This window comes from Cydia strobilella, chromosome 21 (genome assembly GCF_947568885.1).
Source record: "Cydia strobilella chromosome 21, ilCydStro3.1, whole genome shotgun sequence".
In the NCBI taxonomy this organism is placed as follows: Eukaryota; Metazoa; Arthropoda; class Insecta; order Lepidoptera; family Tortricidae; genus Cydia; species Cydia strobilella.
Window position 1 is genome coordinate 3,692,778 of NC_086061.1, and position 21,056 is coordinate 3,713,833.

Here is a 21,056-nt window from a genome sequence, read left to right on the forward strand (position 1 = left end):
CTTCACTGTAATGTATAAAACGAAAGACGTGGCTTGACGTGAGAATAATACAACCAATTATGGTCTTTATGTAAAAAGACACATGGTTGTCAGGAGTGATGAAATTGTTAATGATACTGAACCTAGGCATTAAAAAGCAAGAATGTACAAAGTTCAAAGGAAACAGCATAGCTTGGAAATCTTGATCAAGTATATTATTTATCAGGTACTCAGTTTGAAACCTGCTTATTTCCATTTTGTTCTTGACGACTTGATCACTTTTTATTTTAGTTAAATAGCTTTGCTGAAAAATCCTGTTATTCGTGTAATCTCTTTGAACCTTTTAATAATACAATGAAACAGTAGGACACAGGAAAGTGATATTAACGAGATAATCATATTAAAAGAAACATTAAAAGAATGACTCCTTTTCATCGATGATTCATTGTATGACTTAATGAATATTGACTGTCAATAAGCGATGGAAGAAAATTGACTGCAATATATTTAACAAAGATAGAAATTCAATTGATTATTTAGTCCTTCATACAATTATAAATATCGATGCCAATATTGGTAAAATTTTAATAAAGAAGTATCGGATTATTGATATCAATATTTCTGGAAGTACTCATATGGATGCAATATTATGTAATCATCACTATTCCTAACCTAAATCTCATTTTTTTAAAGTGAGTTTTTTATCATACGAAGTTGGTTTGGTAAATTTTAAAGCCATAGTTTTGTAGGTAAATTACACATCATGATAATTTGTTTGTCAGCCGCCGTGAAGCAATTACATTAATTTGAATCAATAATCTAATTTGGAAAATGTTGAGTTTTGTGCTGTACATACTATACATCAAAGGTACACGAGTATCTAAATACGGCAAATCCAAATTACTTACCCTCCTGAGTCCCCGATGCCCTTTTGAAGGCTTTATTCCAATTTTTTTACTTTTAATAAATAGGACAAGGTTCTAAAGAGAAACCCGAGTTAAACACTCTACTTTTCATTTCAAATACGAGGAAAGTAAAATGCATGTTTTTTTTAAAACATGACTAAGCATGCTTTTTTATAGTATTTCTTGAGTGTACTTTCAATTAACAATTTAGGCAAAAGTTTCGATATTTATGGAATGGAGAGTCAAATATCAGAATGGTAATTGTATAACAAATCCATTTAAACTCAAATTTCAATAGCTTATCGTAAAAAATAAATAAAATCGTACTTCGAACGTAAAATGTTCTAGTGCTAGTGCAGACACGTATCATTTTCTGCACACCTTTTAGAACAACAATAACCCGCTTTCAGAGCATGAGAAATGAAAAATCTAAACCTAAATTATCCTGAGGCATTGTTCCCAGGACACTGGCCGCGTTCCCCCTCTGCACAAAAAATGCGCCAGCTCGTAGGTCGCCAGACACCCTGACTAGTTTGGTAGAAATTTCTTTTATTAGTTTTCTGGTATCTGACGACCAAGGACCGAAAGTTTAAATCGCAAGTGCTGCAAATATATAATTAGTTAAAATTACATATGTATGTTGAGCATCGTTGTATTTAAATATTAGGCATAACGCATTTACCATTTGAGTGAGCGTGGGTGGGCTCTACTAATTTAATAAGCTAGTATTCAATATAGCTAACGAATACTTCAATGTCAATTTAAACTCTGAGTAATGATAACGTCGCTTAATTTCTATCGACAAAAAAAACAGATAAAAAAAAATGTTTTTACAACAAGACGCAACGGAACTGCACGGTGATTACGCCAAAAGTAAAATGAATATAAATAGGAAGCTACAAACCGAATACTTACTAAACAACATAATTGATAAAGAGTTCCAATCCATGCTGTTGCCTTTAGGCATAGTCCCGCATTTCTTCTTAATGTCTCATTTTAAGATCATTAATAATTTCATCACTCCCGAAAACCCTGCGTCGTCATATATCAAATCTTTAGTCGGTTCTTGTATTCTCGTGTTGGGTCACTTGTTTCGTTTGTATCGTTATTCCGACGCTATTAAAAGTTCAGGCAGTGCTATTGCTAATTATGTTCTTTATTTCGATTTTATTTTTTTTTCTTTAATATCAATTATGACCCATTTTAACAGTTCAGCACAGAGAAATAACGTCGTTGAGCTTATTATTAAAATGCAACATGTGCTCAATTCTATTAAAATTAATAAAGTGGAATTCCTTTCCAAACAGAAGAACCAAAATTGGCACAGTTTATTTATGGTTTTCAGTTTCTACGTTTTTCATTCCATTTTTGCTAGTCAATATTATGGATTTCTTGAGTTTTTGGTTAATTTCACAATAGCGTTACCGATGCTGATTTTTGACAACCACATAGTTACCGTTACTCGTATTGTTGTGATGATTAAAAACGAGCTACTTGCCTGGAACTATGTAATGGAAAAAAATAATAAAGAATACATCGCAACTGAAGAAGAAATTGTAAATGTTAATGTCCAGGATAGCGATATGTTTGATGCGTATGATAATGTAATAAAATCATTTAGTTTATGCAATAAAGTGTATCAGTTTTTGGTAAGATGAAGTCTATATCATAACATTTTAAGAACTCTAAATACAAAAAATGTATTACATAACATTGTTTTTTTTTCAGGTTACTTACTATGGATTTCATACGTTCATACGTATTTTAATTACGTTGCAACAATTTCTCGAATTTAGAGAAACGATAAAAAGTTTTGTGAGTTTCATGTTGTTAATGGTATACAATCAGGAACATTCCCAGCAAAAATAGTTTAAGCGTCTCGCAGACGGTCAGCCGATATCATAAAAGTGACGACCAATAGCATTGCACTTAAAAATGTGGGTGTTGAAAATAAAAGGTTAGCTCAGGTAGTTTATTAGGTAAAGAATCCTAAATGCATAGTAATTGGTTATTTCTATAGATAGGAGGCGGAGTATAGCTCGCTCGTAAGTAACAAGGTAAAAAAATTCTGAAGTGGTTCACCAGGAATGTGTCCCGATTGTACCTACAGTTGTCAAGTTCAAAATTTGTTTTTGTTAAAAATCTGTTTTCGTTTTTCAGTTACATCCAATGGCGATATTTGTATTCATCGCTTGGAATATGAAGACATTTTTGTCACTAGTAGTTTTATGTATAGCCTGCGAAAATTTTTATAAATCTGTGAAAATTACTGAGAGCTCTTGTGCTCAAATTTTGAGTTACAGTCAAGCTGCAGGTTAGTATGGGACTCATGGGATTATTCCCTAAAACTTGTAATTTTATGTTGCTCTTCAAACTAGTTTCGGGGTCATACGTAATGGATACTTGGATACCTGGCTTTTAACAAACTTTGTAACGGAACATTAGGTACCTACTTTTGTAGTACAGTACATATTTCACAGGAACAGTTTTTCTAGAAGTGCGTTATATCTGGAAAGCAAATAATACATGCATGCACATTTACATTTTAGCATGTACATTTTTTCTGAGGTTGTGCAATAAAGAGGATTTGTATTGTATTGTATTGTAATATCTTTTTAGGCATCCGCAAGACTTGCAAGAACGTTTTGCGGCTGAACCGCGCGTCGCTGCGCAAGATGTCGGCGGTTGGCGTGTTTGAACTCGACGCAGCGTTCCCGCTGCGGCTGCTTAGCGGACTCGTGGCCTACATCGTCGTACTGCTGCAGTTTGCCTTCTTGTCGTCTTAGAAACGCAGCACTAAGAAGAAGTGCCTGTTTTATTATGAGATCAAATACTTTGTTAGAATAAAATTGCACTTTTGAATTTTAAACCCAGTCAAATTAAGGGTTTCAGAATGAAAAATAATAAGCTAGAAACTCGTTCATTATGACGTCTTAAACGAATATCTGTGATCCTTGAATAATTTCCGACGCGCATACGACATTTTCTGCGACTTTTAAGGCAACTATTAGAATGCCATAATGAATGTGTATAGTTATACTAGCGACCCGCCCCGGCTTCGCACGGGTGCAATGCTGATGTAATACATATAAACCTTCCTCTTGAATCACTCTATCTATTAAAAAAACGCATCAAAATCCGTTGCGTAGTTTTAAAGATCTAAGCATACATGGGACAGACATACAGCAGGAAGTGACTTTGTTTTGTACTATGTAGTGATGATTTAGTGATAGTGATTAGTTATATACGAATTTCCAGCTTATTATCTCTTATTTCGAGGTTGACCATTTATTTGAGCTTTAGACGTCTGGACAAACTTGCACGAAAGTTTTAAGATATAAATCTAATTTTACTTTTGTAAAATTAAATAAACATTATATGAAGAAAATTTAAAGAAAATTTATATACCATCAAATATATTACATATGCAAATCTCTCAACGCACTAGTGTTCTGCTACAAAATGAATAAATAATAGATTTACCTACTGCCATAAATTGCCGACTACTTAATTATCATTAGTTAACTAAAAACCTTTATAGTGGCGGCGCCATTTACCAAGTCATTCTATGTGGTATAAAAACCGGCCAAGTGCGAGTCGGACTCGCGCTCCAAGGGTTCCGTACATTTAAACATTGTATTTTTTATGTGAAATGTCTTTAAAAAACCCTAGGGGTCGAATCAAAAACTAAGTAATTAAGTCACATTTTTTTTAAATTATTGAAATTGAAATTGAAATACTTATTGCAGCCCGTGGTCCATAGTGTGTTAGTATAGGTACAATTAATATTTACATGTAACATAGGTATTTAAATTATGGTTACATAGGACAAAAAACAAAACAAAACAATTACAAAAAATTAATAAAGTTACACAACATAAAATTACATTCTAGACTGGATAGGCGCTCTAACATGAAGCTCCATCCAGTGCTTCTGAAAAGGACAGTCTAGCCTATTGCTCATTACGGTCAGGATGCCATTGGTACTATACTTTAGTGTGTAAGTTTTGTTTTAATTTAATCTAAATTCTTTCTTTGTTAAATTAAACTATATATATTGTAATAAATTTTCTTTCATTATAATATTAACGGTCAATATTCATTAGGCCTCTAATACATGAATTCTTAAAGAGGGGTCATTATAACACATAAGGTTTATTGAGTTCTATTTATAACATCTACGTGCCTACGTTTTCTTTTAATGTTTTGTTTGTTTGTTTTTGTTTGTTTGTTTGTTTTTATTTTTAATGTATTTACTAACACATAGGTATAACGATGGTACTAACAATATTGTATGGAATTTTAAATGTTCTGAAATAAAGATATATATATATATATTTTTAATATGATTACCTAGCAACTTAATATCACTTTTAATATGTTTAACTTAATATCAATTTGCCGCGTCCCACCTCTTCATAAGTAATATAAAAAGCTGCAATGCACGTCCAGCAATTTTTTTCAAATGAAATGATGAGTGATCAATAGGGGGTATGACCTACTGCAATGTTCTGCCACCAGAGTGCAACACTAGCCCTTTTAGTAAACCATAGAGTAACTTATACATACTGTACCTTTAACAGGAGCGGTATTCGACATGCGTTAAGTGACGTTTCGTGTTGAACTTCAGTTGAATGGAAGAAATCGTGTGTTGTCGAATAGGTAAATTTGACATTAGCAATCCACAGTTAGGTGACAACGAAACCAAACCGAACCACGCAGAGTTCAGAGCCATTTTAAACCGTATAGTAGTAAGAAAACAAAGTTGATTTTTGTTGCATAATTTTTTCAATGAATGAGTTTTGGTTGTACCAAATGATACTTTCCACAGTTGATGAACAAATGATTCATTCCACTCTTGAACTGATGTTGAAGCCGAAACTGACAGTTGTGCATCTCGAATAGGGCCCCAGGTTTTTGACAAGTTTTCAAAGATAATAAAATATGACATTGATACATCAAGGCGGTTTGTTTACAGAGGACCTATCGGGAAACACGAATACGAAATTTCGCTATCTGCCTCTTTATCTCTTGAATCTTGAATATGCAAGTGACAGAGATGTTGGATAACGAAATTTCGATTTTCTATCGCGATAGACCCTCAGATTGTGTTAGTGGCGCCCCCTACGCAGTTTCGCGTAATATTCCCTATTCGCCAACTGCAATACAGAAGGCTCCAAAAACTGAGTAAATACCTGATAAACAATATACCTATACTTGATCAAGATTTCCAAGCTATGCTCGGTAATCGGTTGTACTGCTGTTATGTTGAGCCACGTCTTTCAGTTTTAGGGTTCCTACCCAAAGGGTAAAAACGGGACCCTATTACTAAGACTCCACTGTCCGTCTGTCCGTCTGTCTGTCCGTCTAGTAAAATACCAAAACACAATGACGGTTTTATATATTATGGTATTTTTCAAATTCAATGTTAAAAATCATTGAATATGGAGATGACACCTGTCACCCTACCCATCGAGTTTGAAAAATACTATATACACCTAACAAATTACTCTTTCATAAGTTAAGTTAAGTTATATTAAATATATTAATACAGGGTCACTCACGTGTTTTAAGTCGAAAACGCTCGACATGTTTCACTCCGTACCGAGGAGCGTCATCAGGAGCTTGCGAGTGTTGCTTGCTTGTGAGTGACCCGTTATTAATATATTTAATATGTCTATGTCTCACGGAAGTTTTGTTAAGTTAAGTTTGAAAAATACTATAAACACCTAAAAAATTACTCTTTCATAAGTGTAGTGTGAAATAAAACTATTTCTGTAACACTGCCAACTAATTGTATTACGCTTCTATCTTCAAATTGGCCGAGTCGTCCAAGGCCTTTTCTTTCTTCGTCCGGAGATCCAAGTGGATTTCTTCTATGCTCCTCGACCTGGTCTCTGGGATGACCAGGAGCACATAAACTGAGCAGACGATGCAGACGAATCCAAAGAAGTAGAAGGCTACATGTATGCCCACAATGTTGGCTAGAGGCTTGAAGAACAACATTTGGAGGAAGTCGGCTATAGAAGCTGTCGCCATGGTTGTGGCCATAATTGTACCTCGATACTGGAAAAAAAGTAATGTTAGGTGAAACGCTGATGGAAAAGCTAGGAGACAAGCGGCTTCAGCTTTCAAACTGGAGGACTTAAAACGGAAGGGGACGACTGCTTCGTTACAAACGTATTCCTCATTTTCGGCTCTGGATGATATTTTACACAATTTGATGTGTATTAACCATAGTCGATTTTTTTAAGATTTTAATTTACGATAAGAGTGAGGAGCTTTTAAATTTTTTATGGAATTTATTTTTTGCTTCTAATTCTTATAATAATAAAAAATTGAAAAAAGTCAAACGAAAATAGCTATGGCTAACTCATCTGATATAGACTAGTTGTATTTATATTTATTCGGTGCCATGAATAAAAAAAACAACAATTTACAATTATGTGAAGTGCCTAGTGCCCAACCCACATTAGGCTAACGTAGGTACCATAACTATTGTATTACAATGATCCTATCCTGACCTGATCTTGTGATGATGTTTGTGTTTTAAGCATGCTTGCTGCACTAGATCGTGTGTGTGGTTACCTGCAACTCTTATCAAGTATATTGTAAGTTTCAAAAAAAGAGCAGTTACCTTAAATGAGAATATTTCGCTAGTGAGTACAACAGACACGGGCTGCAAGCCAGCAGCGTCGCAGAAGATACAGAGGCAAAGCGTGAAGATCGGCAGCCAGTCGGGCGCGAAGAATCCCAACTGCTTCGCCAAGAAGTAGGTTGCGAGGCCGCACATGCTGAGGCCGGATACGAGCGATGTGGAGAAAAGGAGAGGCTGCGAACAATAATTTATTTTAGTCATTTGTTTTTTAAGTAACGGTCGAAGCAAATAGAGAATTATTCAGGGACGTAATTTATAAGTAATAAATAAGTTAAAAACTGTAATAGATGTCATATATTAAAGAAAAAGTGACGAAGCCCTCCAGTAGTTTGACTACATAAAAAAACAAATCAAAATATTTAATAAAATAATTTGATTTGTTCCCAAACTTAATAATAAATAAGTCTTTAGGAACTCTAAGATTAAGCAGGATTAAAACAACCATGCGATAGCAATGCACTGTAACTCTTTGCCACAAAGGCGAGAAAAGAATCCTCGTGCATAAATACATACTCCTGAAATGTTAGGCTCCATCCATTACTATGAGGGTGTCGCGTCGCGCCGCTCTTATGCTAGGCATACAAGAGTGTGTAAATATGTGAGACTACCTACAGAGAAGCGTTTGGATACCTATAAACAGATCTCATCGCAATACAGATAGATAAAATTCGAGTTAAGTATATTGACAGGTCCATATCTTACCTTTCTTCCAGTCTTCTCCACAATGCTTGAAGCCAATGCTGATCCAGCAACCTGCACAGCACCCAGCATCATAGCCTGCTGGTTGGGCGTCAGTTGCAGCCCCGAGCCCTGCGAAGCCATATTAAAGATATCTCCCGCGAAGTTAAGTACGGGCACCGAGCCGCAAACCTCTCGGGACAAGGACGCTACCATCGCTATGCGGAATGCGCGGAAGAGGATCTTGTCGGATACTGAAAGGAAAGTAAATTGCAGTTTGAGGTAAATAATATAAATCTTATCGTTTTTATGTATTAAGATAATCGTCCTAGTGTTTGACGGCTTAATTCCAATTAAAGCCTGTGTATTAACTTTATTGCTAATTCAGATAGATGGCAACTATTTATGATATTGGTTTTCATGACCCGTCTGGGCTACTCGGTAGTGACGCTGGTCGCGTCCTGGTAAGGGTATTTACTTGTGAACCTAATATGCACACATATTTGTTTCGGCGTCATATATGGGTGTAGTTTACGTATATAAGCATTAGTATGGGGGTCGGGTCGGGGGGTCGATGTTGCTCCACGTCCGTAGGAATTACCTTAGATAACCCTACACGTGATCCCCGGGTGGTGCTAAGAGCGCAACAACTTTGGCAGCTGCACTGCCTCTTCAAGGTCTCGCAGCTTACTCTACTTCAACAACCATACTCAATATGAATTCGGATGCTTTTAAAAACGGCACTTCCAAGCGCCCAAAAACAAGGAACGTTGGACCATCAGTTCGCGTTTTGCAACTAAATATAGAGAGTATTAGTAAATCTAAGACAGAATGTTTGCACAAAATCTTGCATGACAATGACATTGACGTTGTCCTACTTCAAGAAACGCATACTGCTGACGACTCTCAACTTGCCCGTAGAGGTAACATACCAGGTTACGACCTCATCGCAGCAACATACCACGCCCAATACGGAACAGCTACTTTTGCCCGAACAGCGCTATCCCATCAAATCAGCCTTCTCTCGAACAACATTGATGCTAATGATATTGCCACCACAACTGTCCAGCTTGGTGAAATCAAACTCTGCAATATATACAAGCCGCCGAACTCCTGCTGGCCCACACCGCCTCTGCCCAGTTTCGAACACCCCGCATTATTCATAGGTGACTTCAACAGCCACCATACCAGCTGGGGCTATAGACAAAATGATGGCAATGGCGAGGCACTTATCGACTGGTCGGATAGATACAACACCTTCCTCGCTGTGTCCAATAAGGGAAAGGGTACGTTTAGATCCGCTCGCTGGGGCCACGATTATAACCCCGATCTTGTTTTCACCACGAAGGCCGCCGATGGAACTCCAGTCCCGACAGCTAGGCAGGTCCTCGCAGACTTCCCGCACAGCCAACATAGACCAGTACTTATAACGATTGGCTTACAAATACCGATGGTAGAATCTTATCCTGTTCCTCGCTGGAATTTTCAAAAGGCCGACTGGCCTGCCTATGCAGCCGAACTTGACGATTGCTTAAGATGGATCCCCCCAGAGCCCAAAAACTACGAGAGGTTTCGGAAACTAATCAAAAGCATCGCTAAGAAGCACATACCCCGAGGATACAGAAAGAACTACATCCCCTGCTGGAACGCTGAAACTGAAACGTTGTGGAACGAATTCTCTGAAACTGGAGACAGGGAGGTAGCGCACGAACTCATACGGTCCCTGGATGATGCTCGCAGAACGAAGTGGGCACAAACAGTTGGAGCTATGAGCTTCAAGCGCTCTAGTCGCAAAGCTTGGCACACCCTGAACAGACTGTCCTCCGGGGCCGCGTCCCAGAAACGAAAGCCCAAAGTGGACCCCAATGATATCGCCCTTAGGATCCTCAAACTATCAAAGGCACCCAGTGACAAACTTCATACCCGCAAAGTCCGTAAGAAGCTCCAAAGTCTCAAGAATAAAACACTGCCGCACCAGGACTTTGGGCGTCCAGTTTCTGCAGACGAAGTGATGTCTGCTATAAAAGAAACCTCGACAAATAAAGCCTGTGGTGATGACGAGATATTTCCAGAGTTTATTAAATACTGTGGATCTCGTACACGGGACTGGATCGCCAAGTTCTACACAGCCATAATAGACTCGAGCACAATTCCCCCCCTTTTAAAACGTGCTAAAATCGTGGCTATCTTAAAGCCCGGGAAATCGGACGATAAAGCTGAAAGCTATCGACCAATAGCACTTCTTAGTGTCATTTACAAGCTCCTGGAACGCATTATTTATAACCGCATTTCTAGCGTCATTAATAACTCCATACCACAGGAACAGGCTGGTTTCCGCCCCCAAAGAAACTGCACGGACCAGGTTCTGGCACTTACAACGCACATTGAGAAGGGTTTCGACCGTAACATGAAGGCATCTGCAGCGTTCATCGACCTCACCGCAGCATATGACACCGTCTGGCGTCAAGGCCTGTTATTTAAGCTGCTGAAAATAGTGCCCTGCATAAAAATCTACAGGTTGCTCGAAAGTGCACTAAGTAATAGGCCGTACCGCGTACACCTTGGTGACTGTGCTAGCCAAGTAAGAGTCCTAAATAATGGCCTTCCCCAAGGGTCGGTCCTCGCACCACTGCTCTTCAATTTATACGTCCACGACATGCCCGAAACAACAAGTCGGAAGTTTGGATACGCGGACGATCTGGCCCTGGTCACACTAGACTCAAACATGCAGGCTTCCGAACTAACGCTAACAAGGGATCTCTCTACCATGGACAACTTCTTCACGAACTGGCGCTTGTGTCCCAACCCTTCTAAAACGGAAGTAGCTTGCTTTCACTTAAACAACAAAATGGCCAAAAAAGAGCTCAAAGTGAAGTTTAGGGACACCACTCTGCAACACAATTTCTACCCCAAATACCTGGGAGTCACTCTTGACAGAAGCTTGAACTTCAAACAACATCTTGGGAAAGTGTCTGCGAAGCTGAAAACCCGCAACAGCATCATTCAAAAGCTAACCGGAACTACCTGGGGTGCCAACGCAGCTACACTCCGGACCTCAGCACTGTCGCTGGTGTTTTCGACAGCCGAATACAGCTCTGCCGTTTGGCTGAACAGCGCTCACACTTCCCTGGTTGACGTCCAACTCCATCACACGATGCGTCTCATCTCTGGATGCCTCAAGCCCACGCCGATCTACTGGCTACCAGTCTTATCCCACATACTGCCTCCTCATATGCGGAGAGAAAGATGCCTTGGCCTCGAAATACAAAAGATGCGGGCATCCCCAAACTTACCTGTCCATGAAGACCTTCACGATTTTAAAAAGACCAGACTTAAGTCCCGCCATCCTCCAGCGCTGAGATTCCACGACCCAGCACCAACGTGCAACTTACGGGACTCCTGGGAATCTGAATGGGAATCTAGATCTCTCCCTGGCGACGTCTTCAAGCCTAATACCAAGACTCGACCTGCTGGCTTTGAGGAGCCCCGACGCGTCTGGTGCATGCTGAATCGGATAAGGACCGGAGTTGGAAACTGTGCTTACTTATGGCACAAATGGAACTGGTGCGAGTCACCAGTATGCCGATGTGGAGCACCCGAGCAGACCGTACACCACACGGTATTTGATTGTTCTCTAACCAGATACCATGGGCAGGTGGAGGATTTCACCACCTTAACCAAGGAAGCGGTACAATATCTACAAACTGTAAATCTCTGAAGTAGAGTAACACAAAAAGCCATACGAAAAAAAAAAAAAAAAAAAAAAAAAAAAAGCATTAGTATAAGTATATTTATATCGTCGTCAGAGTACCCACAACACAAGCCTTCTTAAGGATACCGCGTGGCTTAGTTGATTTGTGTAAGGATGTCCTGTAATTTTATTTTATTTTATTAGAAAAATGTACTTAAAGGCAGTACCTTACTTTTATATGTTCCAGTGAACCTTATTGTTAATGTTAACTAATTTGTTTTGATTCTTTTATGCCTTCTTTGTTCATTATTAGATATTAAAAAAATACCTGAATCAAGAAACATTTTATCAAATAGATTACACAATTTAACTCTACATACCTACATACGATTTTATCTACTCGTAGGATCATAAACTTTGTGAAATCTTGTAACAATACTGCCTAGGTTGAATTCAGATAATAAACAGGATGTAATAACACAATAACAGGTAAATAATGATAAAAATAATAGCACCAGCTGCCTAGTGATCTTGTGTTTTAAGTACATTTCAATATTTTGCAAAGTATTAAGATTTAATTCCTTATTACAAGCTTTGTTCTAAAGACCAACAAAAGTACTACGCAAATAGAAAGCAAAATAGAGATAGCAAGTAAGTAGATTTACAAACGACAATAATATGATGACACCGGATTTTCCAGTCTTATTTACCATGTTCATATTGACAATAAAACCAGACGTTTTAGGGTTCCGTACCCAAAGGGTAAAAAAGGGACCCATTACTAAAACTCCGCTGTCTGCCTGTCTGTCTGTCCATATGTCACCAGGCTGTATCTCATGAACCGTGATAGCTAGACAGTTGAAATTTTCACAGATGATGTATTTCTGTTGCCGCAATAACAACAAATACTAAAAACAGAATAAAAAAATATTTAAGTGGGGCTCCCATACAACAAACGTGATTTTTTGCCGTTCTTTGCGTAATGGTACGGAACCCTTAGTGCGCGAGTCCGATTCGCACTTGGCCGGTTTTTAGCATTAGAAAAGGCTACACGATCTTGACGTGTCTTTTTAAAAAACGCTTTAAAAAATGTAACTATTACTTATGAAAGCAAAATAATGTAAGAGTTCTGAATGATTCACGGTTAGTTTCACTAGACTTATATTGACCGGGATATACGTAGAACCCGTCACCGGTGAACAAGATGCATGTATGCATAGGTGTGTACTCACAGACTGCTTTGAGCACGAAGTTGCTGCTCTTCTCGTCCTTAGTCTGCTCGTCTTTGATCACCTGAAGCTCTCGACGCACTTCTGTGTCTTCTTCGCTTCTGCAGCGAAGCCATGCCAGCACCCGTTTTGCTTCCTGTTGATTGTGGATATATGAGTGTTTGCCGACCTTTGGAGGTACCTGTGCTAAGAGCTGGTGGCACCATTTCAAAACGTTTAGAAATGTTTATTTGCCAGAATACGTTACAACGTTACGTTATACGTTTCCTCTTTTTTGTTGTATTTTATCAGATAGTGGTTCAAATTTAAGTAACATGATTTACACATACTTCACTGCGTATGAGTTACGAGTATACGCAGTGAAGCTAAATAAAAGCGTGTTAAAAGCAACAACACTAGGTATACCTCCTCTTTCCCACTTCGTACTAAGAATGAAGGGGATTCAGGCATCATCATGAAGAGCACCAAGTGTATCGTGGGTAGGGAGAGACAGACCCACAGGATGGTGTGGTAGCTGAGGTAGTCTCCAATCACGTAGAGGAAGAGGTTGCCCGTCGTATGGAACAATATGACCTGGGAAAGAAAATGAATATCATCATCAATACTTAGGAGCTAACCTCTTGGCGGTGGAATTATTCTTACACATTATTATTCTGAAAACGGGACTGAATCGTGATTTAAAATTACATGCGACGTTTCAAGGACAGAATTGTTCCACGTGGTCTCAGAGAAAGACTTGATTGACATAAACATTCTTGTAGTAAGAATATGACAATAATTAAATGTAACCAAGGGTCAAAATCTGCTTCAAGTTAGGTACAGACTGCCAGTGGTGCTTGACGTCGACAAATGAAAATATAGGTCTGTATTTAGACTTTAATCTCTATCGGCATAAAAAGGTTCTCTTTGCATCTTCAGTTTTTGTGTACACTTTAAAAATCTGGATATGGCCCCATATATAAGGTTTAATGTTTGTATTCACAAATTTATTTACATACAAGATATATACAGTGGTACTACGTAAACGAAATTAATAACTAGCTTAAATCTAAAATAGGCCCTTGAGGCATTGTACCAAGGATGCTGGCGGCATTTCCCCGCTGTATCGCAATGCTGATACGTTGTGCGAGAAAGCCGCCGGGGCCCTAATCGAGATGCACAACTGTCATTTTCGGCTTCAACATCAGTTCAACAGTGGAATGAATCATTTGTTCATCAACTGTGGAAAGTATCATTTGGTACAACCAAAACTCATTCATTGAAAAAATTATGCAACAAAAATCAACTTTGTTTTCTTACTACTATACGGTTTAAAATGGCTCTGAACTCGGCGTGGTTCGGTTTGGTTTCGTTGTCACCTAACTGTGTATTGCTAATGTCAAATTTAACTATTCGACAATACACGATCTCTTCCATTCAACTGAAGTTCAACACGAAACGTCACTTAACGCATGTCAAATACCGCTCCAGCTCTTCGGTCACCAGTTACGTCAACCAGACGCTTCGCGATTTCTGCAAACAACTTATGCGCGCTGGGACCCCATGGACCTAGAGTTTCAACTCCAAATGGAACGAAATGATACTCTCTACCGAGGCTCTTATATTTATTACGTTTTATTAGGTTTAATGTTTTAGTTGTTCTTGAATATGTTTGACTCCGCTTCAACTTGGGCAAAAATGTATATCTGTCCGGCTGTTCTCCTCCATAGATCGCATTTCTCACCGATTCTCAAGTAATTTTGTGAGCAGATTCGATAATGGTAGGTATGATTTTTTCGTCGTTTCATCATCATCATCATCATGTCAGCCGATAGACGTCCACTGCTGGACATAGGCCTCCCCCAAGGCTCGCCACTCCGACCGATCCTGTGCCGTTCGCATCCACCGAATTCCCGCGACCTTCACCAGGTCGTCGCTCCATCTCGTTGGAGGCCTACCGGCAGTTCGTCTTCCGGTACGCGGACGCCACTCCAGAACCTTCCGGCCCCACCGGCCATCAGTTCTGCGAGCAATGTGCCCCGCCCACTGCCACTTAAGGTTTGCAATTCTGCGAGCTATGTCGGTGACCCTAGTTCTACTGCGGATATCATCATTTCTGACTTTATCACGCAGAGAAACCCCGAGCATAGCTCTCTCCATCGCCCTTTGCGTGACCTTGAGCCTTCTTATGAGGCCCATCGTTAGCGCCCACGTCTCAGATCCGTATGTCATCACTGGCAACACACACTGGTCAAAGACTTTTGACTTAAGACTTTCGTCGTTTAGTTTGTGGAATTATGTCAAAATGGTAAAAATAAGTTATTCAGCTATGAAAAGACAGACTCGCGAGGTACAACTCAAAAAGCTACTAGTAATAACAAATTATTGACAGTTCAAATAGTTGTGAAATTACCAAAGTTCCCAACACTCCTCGGATGCTGTCTTCACTGATCTCTTTAGTGTAGAGCGGGCAGGTGACGTAAGCCCCCGCCATTGTAACGCCAACCGCTGCCCGCGCTAAGATGAAGGCCCAAGTGCTGAGTGACGACAGTTTTATAATCCAACAGACCTGTAAAGAGACAGGGATCGTTAGCCAAATACCCGCAAAATAAGTGTGTTAGAAAATGTCATCATCCCTCATTAATATTTTTTTAAATACCTAATAAATCAAGGGATTAAGCCTCTCTGAGGCGAAGATTAGCGGAGATGAGAGGAGACATGTGCAGTGCAGTGTGTCAGACAATAGCATTTTTTGTACCTAATCCAGCGGAGCGGAGAAGAGAACCAATGCTACTGGTTGATTCCCGCACGTATCCTCACATCTCCGCTCAGATAAACATATGGACATCCCCCTCAGTAGAAAGGTAAATGGAAATGTATCATAAACAAAAAGAAATGATTCATAAAATTGAATTACTTCATAGCAGCCCTTCAGCTTAACTATGGAAATCTTTTGACATCAGGGGTACGGTGGATGTGGTTATTGATAAAGATAAAGAAAACGTCAACAAGCGAGCGAGAAACGTCCGAGGAGAAACAAACCACAGTTCAAGCTTAATAATAAAAACGCTTGTGTTGTGAATACTAGACGACGATGTATAAAATATAGATAAATAATTAAATACATAGAAAACAAGAAATAATTGTGGTAAATACACAAATAAATAAATGCCCTTACCAGAATTTAAATCCGGGACCCTCGGGTTCATAGGCAGGGTGACTACTGTCTAGGCTAAGATGCCGTTAACAGCCTTTAGGTGTTAAGTTTTACAAATATACAAAAAATAAGTACTTACAGCGCCCATAGCGGACATAAATATGAGGGTCAGTTTCCTTCCGATCCGATCACACAAAAACGCCATCACGAAGTCAAACACTACACACACTAAGTATGCTACTGCTGCCATCCATGATACCTGTAATAACATAGTCAGTAATAAATTAAACTAATAAAATTTTTCAATAAACATAGATTAATTCAAAACACTGATTTAAACTTTCACGATTTTTACTCATTATTATTTACAACGACCACGACCACGCCACGGGGACAACGCCGTCCTCGAAACGTCGGAGGTAAATTTAAAACTTATTTTACGCGATTAAGTCCCGTCGTTGTAAATAATAATAAATTAATTCAATCCCAACGCAATGAAACGTACCCGAACGATATCAATAAAACAGCTGCAGTCATCAGCCGAATGCCAAAAGAAAGATGAAATATGGCAATCGTACATCGACAAACGCCGACCGAAAAGATAGGCCGCTTTAACAAAATGTGTCTTGCCCATCTTGACATGTTAAGGTGGTGAGATATGGACATTCAGTAATGAGGTCATGCATAAAAAAAGAAACGATAGCTTCGTGCGAACAGCTTCTAGATAGAGTAAGGATTTATTGATAACGTTTTCGTAATTCCCGGACTTTTTCCGTTCCCATGTATGGTACATTTCATCGCGTTCTATCAGTACATCCAGTTATTGTTATCGCGCGAGTAAGCGATGCGATGACCCCTTACCAACCTCGGAGTCGGTGAGTGGGACTTCTGTTGGCGACTCTTTCGACTGTAGCAGCAGGGTCATCGGTGACATCCAACCGATGGAGGCACCATACACGAACACAGGCAGGTTTACTGTAAAAAAAATACATTGAGACAATCTTACACAAATCGACCTACTCTAATACTAATAGGTGATAGGTTTACCTATCTTTTAGGAAATTAAATTTTTTTTTATGCCGTTTAGTACAGCTTTGATGTCTAACTGGAAGAGATCCCTGAAAGTGATAAGTTCGCCTTTGTACAAATGATGCGTTTTTCTCTTGTTTTATGTTTATTTTTGTACAATAAAGAGTTTTACTACTACTACTACTAATAGACAGATACAGGGAATTAGCGCCATTTACATTTTGATCGAGAAAAATAAATCTAAAACCATAGACAATCCGATTTAAAATTGGGATTTGTCTGAAACGGCCTTAATAGAATAGAATAGAATAAAATTTTATTCGTAAGCACAAATAAAAATTACATAATATAAAGAAATACAACATAGAATAAGATTAAAGTGCCACGAAATGGCCTCATCTCAGCATATTGCTTGGTGGCTTCCAGCGCTGATATTCTAATGAGACCATCAAGTGAGAAGAATCACGGAAGTGAGAAGAAAGACATAAAATAACACATCAGTAAACAGTTAAATAAGAAAAAAAAGTTACACTGCAAGAAGATATAGTTTGTCAAAGGACTATCTCATTTCGAACATAGAGAGAATCATACTATCTGTAATGTATACTCGCCTTAAAAAAAGTGAAACTGAATGAATAAATGTAAGGTGATTATTTTAAACGTCCATCGTCATTTATACTGATTTATTTACAAATATTTTTTTCTAAATAGAATGCTATTTAGAATAATACTTGGTCTAAAAATGCGGAAGCTAATAAGAGCTTTTAACTGAATAATATGGCTGTTAGCCGTTGCTCGAAGTACAAGTAAAAAACATAGTTATTTGTTATACAAGGGTGCAAAGTTGTATTTTACCCGCGAGTGTGGAATTGAAACATGAGCAAGCGAAAGGATTCTATAGTTGAACCACGAGCGAAGCGAAAATAACTATTCCACCCTAGGGTGGAATGCAATTTTCCACCCGGCAATCAGCCTATGAAAGGTGAACTTTCCGAATAGGATAGATGGAAAGTATATTTGACGTATCCGTTTTATAATTATACCTATAATATGGATTCAGTTTTAGAAAATTTTCCATGGGGGTTCGCGAGGTACGTACAGCTATAGAGCCACTAGATTAAAATATTTAGATGTACCGAGTCTGCAACTCTGCGTACTCTTGTATTTAGTGTACGCATGTGACAACAATATTTTGCAGTTGGTTAAATAAAAATAACGTTTTGCACTGTTAATTTAGTATCAATAAAAACAGAAGATGATTTTATTGACTGCAAATGTATGTTGGTCTTTTTAAGTGATGGCAATGGATTTTAATGGACGCGTGTATTTGATTTAAATCTGTCAAGATTCTATTTGGCCTTCGCCATGTTACGTATATTCAGTGGTACTAATTATTACTGGCAAACCTTAAAAGTCATCTAATGTCACCGATGTAAAAAAAAAGTCAGTTCGAAAAAAATATTTTGAATCAGGGATCGTTACCGGTATAACTTAAAATCAAAATATCACTTAGGATTTGAAATATTTCGTTGATATTGTAGAATGATATTTAGGTAAGGATAATGAGTTATCAGATCACCTAAATGAAATGGAAAAATATACATAAACAACCGAGATACCGAAATTGAATACCGGTTAATTTGTATGAAAAATATACCGGTATTCGATCCCTGTTTTGAATTCAATTAAATGTATTGTGCTGTCATGTTATTTGACTATAGGATTGTATATGTATGCTGTTTGTAGCGATAGTATCTCAAGCCCAATCTTGTGAGGATTTACAATCAGCTTCTATTGATATAAACACGCACAAATAGTGTGCGCACTCTCATAAATGAAGACATAGGTTTAGGTTAGGTTTAAAGATATTTATTCTCATAAAAGACATACAAGTCACTTACACGAGAACAGAGTTATAAGTAAAAGTAATTCTATTTACGACATATCTATATTATCCATCTCTTGGAGTGGCAGTTACTTAAGAATATTTACTTACTTATTACATACTTATAGCGCATTATCCCATCGACGAATTAAAACCATGAAGCATGCATCATTTGGTGCAATGCATCTTACACAAAACAAAAGCATCAAATTTTGGTTAAAAATAAAAATATCTGGTATTTTTAGCTTTAATAGGTAATATTTATATGTTGAAATGAAAATTCGTTCAATGAAATGAAAGATTATTTATTTATTTATTTATAGCGAAGAGGCTTGGTCTTGATTTTTTATTTCAAATCAAACTAAATCGAGTTATAGATTAAATTAGGTTTTAGAAGAGTTTACTGAGAGTTATTGTAACATACAAAGACATTTCCAAAACTCCCATAGCAAAAAACATACCATCATTATAAATTGAAATAAGTTGATGGAGAGGATGGGATCTTTAATTTCATGCAAGAATCCACACTTGCGGATTTAAGTAGATATTCATAAAATAATACAATTAATAAAATAGAATAAGATAGAAAGACTTTTTTTTTTAAGATATGCGATTTTTAAATAAGTTTTTCATAATATTTTGACCTGTGGGCGCCAATTGACTAGCATGTCATTATTGCGAAAAATATACTAGCATAAAATTAACTACAAAATTTTAATGTAAAAAAATCGATACTTACTTAATATAGCACATATTATTTGATTAACTTTACTTCCCTCACCAAACAACATATAATACTTCTTCATTTTAAATGTCTTTTAACTTAAACTGCGTTTTCACAACAGTATATGACTTTAAAAAACTATAAAAATAAAATAAACTATATGAACGAGTCGACTTAAAATCTTTTATGTAAGAATTTTGTTTAAGTCTCGTATTATGTACACTCTATCGCCTGCCCCCGCCGCCGCCGGTGCCCATCTTGTTATTGAACCTGAAGCGTTTCTTACGTTTAATGCTATATAATTATAGCTATTGTTGGCAAACAATTTTATCACGGTGTCGGTAACATTCAGCGATTATTATTTGGCTTCTATTTAAATAAAATTCAGTATCCGTGTATACCATACTTTTATTTTAGATACGTGTAAATGGAAGCAAGCACGCGCTAATATCATGCGACTTTAGCGCATACGAAAGAGCGCTAGGTACATACAGTCAAGTGTAAAAATATGGATGCACTCATCATACTCAAAAATGTGTCCCATAGCTAATATACTGTGGGACATATTTTTGAGTAAGTTGTATGCACACATATTTTTACACTTGACTGTACCTATATTTTTTGTATACTCGATAGGGTATCTGACTTTTCGGACTGGCTTGCCAAATGAGTTGAGAGGGGGCGTAACGCCAGAAAATTAGAAATGAACAATGTTGGGTTTCTAAGTATATAAAGATTTTGTCCTAGATTGTGTGAAATTAGTCTAACTAGCTACACACCCAACTGGTGTATCTACCCTTACGCTGACCCAGGTGCGTAAGTAAAACAGCCCCAAAGTTGACAAACACAATTAATCATTATACTATATGTCGCAGGGTGACGACATTGGCGCCGCACGCGATAGATTTAAGAAGTTGTAACTTATAATGCCATCTGTTGGCAGTTCTCGGAAACGTCAAGCATTTTGCTTGGGTGCGGTCGACGCAGAACTAGTAACAGTTTGTTGTATGGATGGTATAGAAAGGATCGCAATCTCTTATGGCAGAATTGTTGTAAAATTGACCGCGTTAAGCTTTAAATAATAGTTCCTAATCTCTTCGGTGGCGCTAGTTAGGCTCTGGGACATGAGTATAACATGAACC

General features: G+C 38.0%; 2 protein-coding genes across 2 annotated transcripts; one reads left to right on the plus strand and one right to left on the minus strand.

Moving 5' to 3' along the window:
• Positions 1-1,696: 1,696 nt before the first annotated feature.
• On the plus strand, positions 1,697-2,556 carry LOC134751097 (uncharacterized). The gene has a single exon (XM_063686441.1). It carries the CDS (start codon positions 1,709-1,711, stop codon positions 2,540-2,542), a length of 834 nt encoding a protein of 277 aa, XP_063542511.1. The 5' UTR covers positions 1,697-1,708; the 3' UTR covers positions 2,543-2,556.
• Positions 2,557-6,669: 4,113 nt separating this feature from the next.
• On the minus strand, positions 6,670-20,165 carry LOC134750875 (facilitated trehalose transporter Tret1-like). The gene is made up of 9 exons (XM_063686114.1): positions 19,930-20,165; positions 17,142-17,251; positions 16,416-16,535; positions 15,533-15,688; positions 13,546-13,713; positions 13,144-13,276; positions 8,245-8,474; positions 7,522-7,716; positions 6,670-6,950 (listed from the first exon to the last, which is right to left on the minus strand). Exons 1-9 carry the CDS (start codon positions 19,994-19,996, stop codon positions 6,684-6,686), a joined length of 1,446 nt encoding a protein of 481 aa, XP_063542184.1. The 5' UTR covers positions 19,997-20,165; the 3' UTR covers positions 6,670-6,683.
• Positions 20,166-21,056: the final 891 nt, after the last annotated feature.

What these genes read in the sequence shown, in the direction of transcription:
- LOC134750875 (XM_063686114.1), bottom strand. Translation starts at nt 19,996, where the DNA reads ATGAAGAAGTATTATATGTTGTTTGGTGAGGGAAGTAAAGTTAATCAA. An exon ending in TACGAAGTGGGAAAGAGGAG is followed by an intron (nt 13,277 to 13,545) that starts GTATACCTAGTG and finishes CACAATCAACAG; the next exon opens with GAAGCAAAACGGGTGCTGGC. An exon ending in GCGAAATATTCTCATTTAAG is followed by an intron (nt 6,951 to 7,521) that starts GTAACTGCTCTT and finishes CTTTTTTTCCAG; the next exon opens with TATCGAGGTACAATTATGGC.
- LOC134751097 (XM_063686441.1), top strand. Translation starts at nt 1,709, where the DNA reads ATGTTTTTACAACAAGACGCAACGGAACTGCACGGTGATTACGCCAAA.